Source organism: Nematolebias whitei, chromosome 15 (assembly GCF_014905685.2).
Source record: "Nematolebias whitei isolate Nwh7 chromosome 15, NemWhi1, whole genome shotgun sequence".
NCBI classification, from domain to species: domain Eukaryota; kingdom Metazoa; phylum Chordata; class Actinopteri; order Cyprinodontiformes; family Rivulidae; genus Nematolebias; species Nematolebias whitei.
The window spans coordinates 41261718-41272943 of NC_056512.1; the positions used below are offsets into that span (position 1 = coordinate 41261718).

The 11226-nt window shown below is 41.1% G+C and overlaps 1 protein-coding gene across 1 annotated transcript in view; it reads right to left on the reverse strand.

Moving 5' to 3' along the window:
• Nucleotides 1-11226, reverse strand: part of shank1 (SH3 and multiple ankyrin repeat domains 1) — a 103730-nt gene that overhangs the window by 81320 nt on the left and 11184 nt on the right. Inside the window, exon 2 of the mRNA XM_037689217.1 lies at nt 1639-2178. Coding sequence (XP_037545145.1) covers nt 1639-2127 — 489 coding nt within the window. The 5' untranslated portion in view covers nt 2128-2178. The remainder of the gene's footprint in view (nt 1-1638; nt 2179-11226) is intronic.

Sequence of the window (11226 nt, forward strand, 5' to 3'; positions counted from 1 at the left end):
AAACTACACCTGAACCATATAAACTACACCTGGACCAGATAAACTACACCTGGACTTGGTCCAATCATTTTGTGTTTGTCCGTCTCTTTTCTGTCCTCTCGAACCTCAGTCCGTCAAGGCAGATTGCTTCCCTCAGCCCGGTTCTGCTGGAGGCTTCTTCCTGTTAAAAGGGAGTTTTTCCTTTCCACTGTCGCCAGCACGCTGCTCAAGATGGAAAATTGCACTGAAGTGGAGAATCAACACAATCTGCTGGTTTCATTGGATAACTTTTACTCATCAATATATTTTATGTAGGAGTTTATTTTTGTACATTGTCATGGGACCAGCTGTGTGTCCATTAAACTCCCAGTAGGTTGTGGCTTTAAGCCTCTTTTCCATTAGTACCTTTAGTACAGCACGGTTCGACTCGGCTCGGTACAGTACACGTTGTGATTATGCTTTCAGTAGCGGTTCCAGTGGGCGAGGTTCACATTGACGTCACGCGCCTCTCACCAGCTGGTGGCGGTGAGACGCTGAAACAGGTTTCAGTACAAGGTGAGAATTTATTTTGAAGCTTCTGGTAAATTAAAAAGTATACAGATTATTAAAATCCTCAAACTATATATATATATATATTATATGTATATATATAAAAATTCTGCTAATGAACTTTTAATGAACTTTAGTTCACCATTAAATCTCTGTTGAACCAGATTCTACAAAAACATTATATTTAAAATGTTATACTTTTTCTTCATCGTTTGATGTACTTGCACTCGTTGTGTCTACTTTTATTGTTCAGTTCAGATGTGTGGTTTTGTTTCTTGTCTACATATTTTTTTATTTTTATTTTAGCTTTGCTTTAAAGTTCAATTATCGTGTTGTGATTTGTACATCTGAGGGTTACACTAAAGTTGAACTCTTCTTTAAACATGTTTGAGGGAAATATTCCAGAGAGATCCAATAATTTTGTGTCTTTTTATGATTTTTCAGCTGAGTTAACTTTAACAGATTATTTAATAGTCATTAAAGTGAATAGAAGATTTCACAATAAAGCCGGCACCATTTTTTATATTTTTTATCTTCACTGATTTAAAAAAATACATTATTTTTTACACATAAAATGTTTTTAAAAATCATTTCCACCGTCCAACCCAGACCCGTCCCGGTCCGCCTGTCTGCCGGGATCGGCCTTCACGATCACTCGAGGCCGGGGTCTGGAGCCCGAGCCCCGAGTCGGCAGCACGGAGGATCTTCTGTGGTGACCAGTGGAGCTTGGAGCCCTGCATGGCCTGAGGGAGCTCCAAGGCTCTGGTGGAGAGGACTTTTGAAATGCTTTGTTTTTCATAACGGCCGTTCAGGGTGGTTCAAGAAGCTGTTGAAGATCCTAAATATTAATAAACTCAAACATAGTTTGATTCTTTGACACATTCTGTCTATTTACACATATTTCAGGAGCTCTGAAGCAGCTTGGGTCCATTTATTTGGGGCTTTACTTCCAAAAACTAATGAAAACCTGCTGAAAATGTTGGACTGTGTGTCTAAGAACACACTGTCTGTAGATTGTAATAAAGACGAAATACTTTAGGTGTGTGTGTGTGTGTGTGTGCGTGTGAGTGTGTGTGTGTGTGTGTGTGTGTGTGTGGTGACTGCACTGACCGTTTGCTTAATGTCTGGGATGCCGATGCGAAACACCATCATGGCGATGTGGGCGTCCTCAGATGGCAGGGAGTTGGCGGTGCGCTCCTTCGGCCTCCTCTGCGGCTGCACCTGATTGGCTGCTTGTTGGTGCGTGGGTCCGGGGTTGGACGAGTACGGGTTTGTGGTGTGTCTGGGGTTCCCCGCCCTGCCGGTCTGTCGGTCAGCGGCGGGTCGTCCGGTGAATTTACCCGACTGCCTGTGTCCTTCACCTCTGCCCAAACGAGACGGACCTTCTCGCCTGACTTCCATCTCCTCCTCATCATCCTCCTCGTCTCCCTCCAGCTCGCCGTTCTCCTCCCCGTCCTCGTCCTGCTCATCTTCCATTTCCTCCTCCTCCTCTTCCTCGTCCTCGTCTTCGTCCTCTGCCCCAGGATAGAGATGTCTCGTGTTTCCCAGCATCCTCTGGTGCTCCTCGTCGCTGGACAGGAGGCTAAATGGCATCGTCATGGCGACAAAGAAAGCAGCACCAGTGGCAACGCCATCATTCCCAGAGAGACGCTGCAAGGAAAGAAACAAAGTTTGAATGCTGATTCAGCACTTACCTCCTCCTGTTCAAAGTTTCTGTCACAAACTTTTTACATCAACAATGAAAACACTTGAAAAATCTCACATTCAGGCTTTCTGGTTAGGACTTGATTACGTTTGTGGTCAGCTGTTTGGAAAAGAGGAGAATCGACTGAATCTCACTGGTCTGCTTCCAGATGTTTCAACCTCACAGTTCTGCTGAACTCTGGTCTCCACGGTAACGAACGTCACCTTCTGCAACCCTCAACACGTAATAATCCGTTCACGCCTCATGCAGAACCGAACCTTCTTGTGATTGTAATTTTCACCTTCCAGGAACTTTTCCCGTCACGCAGAATGATCCTTATTATGCGTCGCTGGGAGCTCTAACCTTGAAATCGCTTTTTCAGGCGCACGAGCAACAACGAAGCTTTCCGTCGGTCCACTCGGAGAAAAGTTTTACACAAAAACTATTGGAACTGATCATTACTGCAGCGCAGATCAATCAATCAGCTGCACAGCATTACTGACGTTATATTAAGAGTAACGGAGAATAAAAACGTGAAACAAGCGGTTCTCTTTTTTTTATTTACGTTGATGTTTTTTTCAGTTCACTTAGAGTTAATAAAACTGCAACAAAAACAATAAATATTGATAAAATTAGATTTGACTAACATGCTAACCCAAATGTTAAAACGGCCCTTAAAGGGGTAGTTTAGATCTTTAGGAGTGGAGTTTTAAAAAAGTTAAACAATAAAAAAAATCTTAACGGAGCTTATTTTGAACGGGACTGTAATGATGAGCTAAAGGCTAGTCTGAACTGGGCCAAGACCAAACTGGACTGCTGTCGTCTTAAAGCTCTAATTTAAAAACTTTCTTAGCAGTCCACGCTAATGCTAATTTATAAGCCTTGCAAGAATTGCACATTTAATTTGGCATTTTACTAGCTTTAAGCTACTGTTCAGCTTCTTAAATGTTTAACTAGCTTTTTGCTACTTTTAGCTTCAAACTAGCCATTTGAAAGTTTTGGTTAGCCTTTTGATACTTTAGACCTTTAGCTACTTTTGCTACTTTAACATTTTAGCAAAACTTTTGATACTTTCACTATAATTTAGTTTTGCTTTTGTTACTTTTAGCTAATATTGCTAGTATTATACTTCTTTTGGACTTTAGCCTAATAGCTTCTAGCAATTAATTTGATATTTTTAGCTAGGTTTTGGCTACTTTTGGCTTTTAGTAAGCCTTTTGGTACTTTTAGCTTCTAGCTAGCCATTTCATAGTTTTTGGTAGCCTTTTGATACTTATGGCTTTTAGTGAAACCTTCGCTATTTTTAGCTATTAGCAAGTATTCGGCTTCTTTTAGCTATTGCTTTTGCATCTTACTGTAGTTTTAGCCGAACACATGGGATGCTCAAATGTTCAAATCACGTTTAATTTTTTTTTATAATAACTTGTTTTAAAATAAGTTATTGTGAAACAATTTAATGTTTTGCCTTTTTCTAATGTAGAAACAAATTCTAAAGTTATTTTTGTTTTACGAGGGAAGCAGCTTGTCTGTGTTTTATACGAACATTTAGCCTTCACTTGTCTGAATAAATCACCCATCGGAGAACCGATAAGACCCGTCAGAACTTGACTGAGCCCGACTCTTGGCTCCCCGAAGGCCTCGGTTCTGCTTCCGCTGAACAGAAGCAAACATCGGAATAACAAACAGAGAGGAAAGACGCTGCGATCCTCACCAAAGGACCGACCAATCTGCAGCTAAAGATGACAGAAATATCTGCAGAAAAACAAGGAAGCCTCTAATTTGATGTAATTACACAAATTTATTCAAGCGGCTGTAATTATGAGCCACTTAGCAGCTTCAGATTCTACACAGAGACGTGAAAATCTGTGAAATAAGCAAAGACAAATCTGCACAAAGTAGGACTGTAAAAGAAGATTTCTCATTTAAATAATCAAGTGGTGAAAAAAAAAAACAAGGACAGAATAATGAGGAGATGTTAAATTAAACTGGGTTTGTGATTTCTGTGTGAATCATGAGTCAACTGAGAGACACGAGGAGAAAAAACTGTTAGAGGCTAAATGTTCAGGCTTTCCTCGTGACGAGCAGCTTCACGGAAACAAAATGTTAAGAGACAAGGTGGCACAAATAAATATAGTAAACATCAGCACCAACCAGGTCACAAACTGTTTATTTATTTACACTAGAATCAGGTTTTAATTCTTGACAAATAAATTACATTTTAATACCGAAGCTAAAACTGCGACGTTAAAGAAAATGAGTAAAAACAGACTCTTAAATCTCAGAAGAGAAGACGAGATTAGCAGAACTGTAGCGAAAATTTGCAAAACTATTTTTTAAAATTAGCTAAACTGTTGCTAAAATTAGCAAAAGGGTAGCTAAAAGTAGCAAAACAAATGCTAAAGTGAAAAAGCAGCAAAACAGTACGTTCAAATAGCAAAACAGAAGCTAAACATGGCAACACAGTTGTTAATATTATGAAAGATGTAGCTAAAGAACAGACTCTTGAATCTTTAAACAATGGGTACGACTGGAACAACAGTCGCTAAAACTAGCTTAACTGTTGCTAATATTGGCAAACGTAGCAAAAACAATTAATAAAGTTAAAAAACAACAAAATAGTAAGTCAAATTAGCAAAACGGTTGCTAAAATTAACAAATATTTAGCTAAAAGTAGTACAACAGATTCTAAAGCTAAAATCAGCTAAATAGTAGGTAAATGTAGCCAAACATGGCAACACAGTTGTTAATATTATAAAAGATGTAGCTAAAGAACAGACTCTTGAATCTTTAAATAATGGGTAATGTTGGCACAACAGTAGCTAAAACTAGATAAACTGTGGTAAATATTGGCAAACCTAGCAAAAACGATAAAGTTACAAATCAACAAAATAGTAGGTAAAATTAGCAAAACGGTTGCTAAAATGAACAAAGATTTAGCTAAGCAGTACAACAGGTTCAAGGATTCAAGGTTCTTTATTTGTCATTTGCACCCCATGTGGTACATGTGGAAGAAGGAAATTGTGTACACAGGGTCCCAGTTACATCCAACTCTAATTCAACAACTCTATTCTAAAGCTAAAATCAGCTAAATAGTAGGTAAATTTAGCAAGACAGTAGCTAAAATAGTAAAACAGTTCCTACTATCAAAGATGTAGCTAAAATTTGCTGGAGAAGCTAAAACTGAGATGTTAAAGTAGGAACAAGCAGAATGTAGAGTAAAATTAGGAAATCCAGACTTAAATTTCAGAATAGAGGATCAAACTAGCAGATCAGATTCTATAATCAGCTAAACATGTTGAAAGGAGCAGATTTGCAAAGACATAGATGTTAAAAATAATAAAAACAGTAGCTAAAATTAGCTAATTTTTAAATAAAAAGCAGCTAAACATAGTAAAAAGGCAGCTGCAGTTAGCAAAGATGTAACTAGTAGGAGCAAAGCTGAGATTAAAGCTAAAATCAGCAAAATGGTGGATAAATGTAAAAAAAAATAAGTAGCTAAAAATAGCAAAACATTTGCTAATGTAATCAAAGATGTAGCTAAAATTTGCTGGAGAAGCTAAAATTGAAACAGTAAAGTTAAAACAAGCTTAACGTTGGATAAAATTAGGAACGCCAGCTCGTGAATTTCAGAATTTAGGGTCAGATTAGCCGAGCACATGCTAAAATGACCTAAATGGGTATGAAATTCTTTTTAAAAATTGTAGCTAAATTTAGCAGTACAGTAGCTAAAAATAGAAAAACCGTTGCTAAACTACGTGGAAAAAAAAGTTGAAAGAAGCTGACTGGAGGGTAAACACTATGAAAACATATTAAGGAAACAAATCCAAAAATAAAAAGCATCAAAAAGACACAGATCCTGACAGTTTTGTTGAACCAGTAAGATATTTTGTTAACACAGAAGAGCGCACGCGCAAACGCACCGTTGTTCACCGTTTATAATCAGAAGAACGGATCGCAGATAAAAACGCTGGCGTCGACCGTGCTGCGCAGAGGAAAGGTTAAGGAGCCTCTTCTCTTCCGTGTGAATCAAAATTAACGAGGCCTCTTGAATCGAGCCGCTTCTGAGGAGCACCGGAGGAACGAAAGAAAACCAATAAAGATCAAACGCATCCGGTGGGAGCGGGAGGGCTGGAAACCAAACCGCTTGAGACTTTTAACGAACGAAAGAGGAAAACGGAGGACGAGGCAGAAATCTGAGCAGAGGACGGCTCGTGTCCAAATAAGACAAAGACATCGGAGTTAAAGGAGTCAGACGTTAAAGTTCAGTCACGTACGACCAAAAGTTCGACACATTTCCATCAGTGGTTGTTTGTATTCCACTAAAGGCCTAGTGTGGATGAATGCATGTCGCCCGCCGCCGTTCATGCCAGAATTTCAAACCAACATTGGAGAAATGAAGAGTTGTAGCCACTTTGGTTAAAAACTCTGCTACCTCACGCGATATATTTGCCCTCGGTGTACGTGCTGCGACGACTCTCAGCTGCCACCACGCCAGATTTGAAGTACAACTAGAATTAATACATAAGGTGCACCTGATCATGAAGCTCAATGGCGATTTTTGAGAAAATGTAAGGATTTTAAGTGCGCCTTATAGTCCAAAAAATATGGTAAACATCTGGAACATCAGCTGAATGACTCCTATGGTATGTGTTTTCTAAGGTCTGTGGCGACCATCTTGAATTGGTAATCTGTTGTAGCGGTACATCTAAAGATTAGTTCTTTAAAGCTTCGTTAAAACCAGCCAGTAGTTGATGAGATATTTTGATAACGGACAGACAAAAGAGCACAAACGGGAAGGGAGATAGCACCCCGAGTTGCCACAAAACAACCTTCTCTTCTGTGTTTTGAGTTAAATGTTTTCTTCAGTTTGTCGTTTTAAATTGGAGATAATCTCCTCGAGCCGACCTGACCGGAGGAGTTAACGTAACGATGTGACCCCAAACTGAAACGGAGAGAGAGGTCACGGCTTCTGCGTGCAGATACGAAGATGACTGTCCCTCGTTGGGGTTCGAGTTAAAATCTAATCTGCTCTTCATCGCCGCTCAGAGAGGAAGACTACAGCTCTCACATGCTGAACAGTCATTATGTGTCTCCTTTGTGTTCGAGTCATGACTTCTCTCTGGGGAACTGATTATCACTTTCTCATAATTTTCCATCCATCCTGACCCGTTCCAGCCTAATTGACGACTCTGAAAAAGTTTTTAGCCATTTAGCTTCATTATCTCTTCTCCGTCTCCTGGGATCAGCTAATATCCACCATAAAATATGAATAAATAACCAAGGATGCATGACAAATAGATCTGTCACAGTTTCAGATTGTTTCAGACCTGCCAGGTGTGGGTGGATTTTACTGAGCAGACAGTTCTGATGCTTCAAAGAAGTTATTCTCAATAAAATGATGTATTTAGAAGAATTTAAGCTCTCGAGACACGCGATCGTCGCACTTTCACAAGGACTTGAAAAGAAATTCACTTCTTATGCCTTATTTTTTTTACTCACTCTTCAGATTTTGCTTCGCATCACCTCAAAGGTTTTCATCGACTCTTTTCCTCTCAGCTCAAACAGATCGACCTGTTAAAATTTAATTTTCTCAGCTTCAAAGTTACTAATTCACCGCTTGAACTCGGCGTTAAGTCTGTTCTGTTGTTTTTAAAAAGGGCAGGGACTCTTCCTCTCAGCACGTAGCTGCAGAGGCTGCAGGTGGGCGGGACCAGCCGCCCTCACAACACAGTCTGAGGGAAGCACCGCTGTGTCCTAGTGTCTGACATGTTTGTTTTTAAGTATTAAACAAGTTGTTCGATTCCAGTCCAGAAAAACAAACATTAAAACACACAACAACAGACATGAGCTATCTCAAACAAACAAACTATAATTAAAAGTTAAAATTTCTTCGGTCATGTGAATGTTTACGTTCCTATAGAGTTTTAAGTAGAAGTACGAAGGAGAAGAGTGTGTTTACAACTGATTTGAACATTTTAAAGAGCTCCAAAGTCAGTGTGACACCATCATCTGTCAGGTAAACATTTTGGAAGGGAAAAACTAAAATTCATCGACCTTAAACGGTGATTATGTAAAAGCCGACGAATATATCAAAATGCCAGTTCAGACCAGTAAAATCCAACTAAATGTGACCAGTTTAAACTTCGAACTACGTTTCTGCTGTGAAGTCAGTCTGAGATACAGAGGTCCAAAGAGGGATGGGTTTCCTTATGACTTTCACCCAAATCCCATAGATCTTTGTAATTTTTTACTTGTATTTAATTTATTTTGCCAGTTTTGTCCATGCTGTACAACTAAAGGTCAGAGCAGACCATTTTCATCTCAGCCATGTTGTGATGTTTAATGTTTTATTTGAAAGCCATGTGACCACATCCAGGACAGAATATTTAAAACAGTAACAAGGTCACGTTTAATGGAAGATGCATGCTGAAATGCTGTATTGGACGCTTGGATTTAAACTCCTAAAAACCGTACTGTTAATTAGTTTATGAGCACGGTAAAGGGGGTTATGAGGCAGCAGATTTCCCAGAGACAGAAGTGCGAGGTAACTTTGCTCCCTTCTTGCCAGAGTCCTGACCTGATTGCTCTAATCTTCAATCAGCGTGCAGCCTGAGTGATGCCACCAGCGGCACCACTGACGTCTTCCTCCTTGTCTTTTTCTCTGAACACACATGCTCTCTGGTTCACGCTCTCCTTTATGTAGGACATAGTGTGGATTTAGACAGATATTTTCAGTGTCTCGGTCCCCAGGAAGTTTCACTGGGAAACTTCCAAAGAACACATCGCCCCACTTTCCTGCCACGAAACTGGAACGGCCGATTTCCTTCACTCCTTGTTTGACACCCTCCTCACAAGTGGACACAAATTGTCCGTGCAGTCTGTACTCCGATTCACAGCAGTGCCCTCGGGAAAATGTAAATGCAAACTGTCTGTTCGGGCTCTGACCTGAGGGTCGAGTTCAGATCCTCCTGAGGTGACAGTCGTGTAGAAACCTGTACGCCACCCGGGGGACGGAGAACGAAGCCACCCGATCTACATACGTTCTTATGTAATTCCCCCCGTCAATAGAGGAGCACGGTTTGAGTTTTAAAGGTACAGAAGGTGTAGGTGTACAGCCGTGGAAGGAGCTCTGTGTCATCGCCTCGATAAACCGGTTCAAGTCTCTCAACGCCATGATTTATTCAAAAACTAAACACTTTTAAATCAGTCAAAGCTAAAGCAACAAGCAGCGCTACGTAAAAGTTTTGAACCGGTCCTACATTTAATCACTTGTTGCTGAAAGACGAACAGCTGATTGTGTTTGTGTGTGTGTCACGAACCAACAAACAGTCTGAATCAACACAAAGTTTGTTTTCTCAGTGTTTTTGAAACCATTAGTGAAAAGGCCAGACTTCAGGGGTATCTGAGGCAGGCTTGAAACACAAGAGTCAGGGTGGCTTCTGGGTAATACCAGATGGCTAGGCCTCAGACTGACGAAGCCTCTTGGATGAGGGGCGAAACGTTTCTTTTTTAACAAAAAAACAAAGTCCAGATGACATGATTCAACCTTTTTTGTAGTCTGAATCAACAATTAACTGACCTTAAGCATCTGTAAAATGGCTACAGCTTGGTCAATTCAACAGAACTCAAGCTAAAATTCAGTGTGGTAGTAGCCGAGACTGCTCTTCAACACATATTCTGAGCACTAACAGGCTGCCAACATGTTTAATGGAGACGACGACTCACGAGTCACGGAGAGAAATAATTAAACATCTTCTGAGCACACCCAATTTACTATGGCCGCCAGAGCCAAGTGAATTTACAAAACACAAAAAGAGCTCAAATTTAGGTGATTTTTACTGATATTGAGCTGAAGTTTTGTTCAAGCGGAGTGTTGTCCCAAACACGCTGATATCACTTATAATGTAATTTCATTTCTCAGCATAAGATGATCTTAGTCTAAAACTCTGACACGAAAGGTGGCGGGCGATATGCATTTCGTCAAATAAATCCCATGAGATTTGTTCATTGCGTCAAACGGTCTGCCTAAATTAATTTATTAAAAGAAGGAGTGTCTTGTCATTTTTATGAACGAGTATTCATTTAATTATGTCCACTGTCTCCAGATCAGATTGGCAGGTGAGACTTCAAAAGGAACAAGCTCCGCCTCCAGATGAGAGAAGGGGAGCGAGGAGAGGCTGGAGGTTCAATGTTTGTTGCTTCCATTTCCTCGCTCTCGGTCCCTCCTTTTAGATGCTAGTCTTTCACAGCATCACTTTTGTTAGTTGACCGTTTTTTGGGTCTGGGACTTAACGACAGACCTGCTTTCTGGGTCTAGTAGTTAACGACAGACCTGCTTTCTGAGTCTGGGAGTTAACGGCAGATCTGCTTTCTGGGTCTGGGAGTTAACGGCAGACCTGCTTTCTGGGTCTGGGAGTTAACGGCAGACCTGCTTCCTGGGTCTGGGAGTTAACGGCAGACCTGCTTTCTGGGTCTAGGAGTTAACGGCAGACCTGCTTTCTGGGTCTGGGACTTAACGACAGACCTGCTTTCTGGGTCTGGGGGTTAACGACAGACCTGCTTTCTGGGTCTGGGAGTTAACGACAGACCTGCTTTCTGGGTCTGGGAGTTAACGGCAGACCTGCTTTCTGGGTCTGGGGGTTAACGGCAGATCTGCTTTCTGGGTCTGGGAGTTAACGACAGACCTGCTTTCTGGGTCTGGGAGTTAGCGACAGACCTGCTTTCTGGGTCTGGGAGTTAACGGCAGACCTGCTTTCTGGGTCTGGGAGTTAACGGCAGATCTGCTTTCTGGGTCTGGGAGTTAACGGCAGACCTGCTTTTTGGGTCTGGGAGTTAACGGCAGACCTGCTTTTTGGGTCTAGGGGTTAAGGACAGACCTGCTTTCTGGGTCTGGGAGTTAACGACAGACCTGCTTTCTGGGTCTGGGAGTTAACGGCAGACCTGCTTTCTGGGTCTGGGAGTTAACGGCAGACCTGCTTTCTGGGTCTGGGAGTTCACGGCAGACCTGCTTTCTG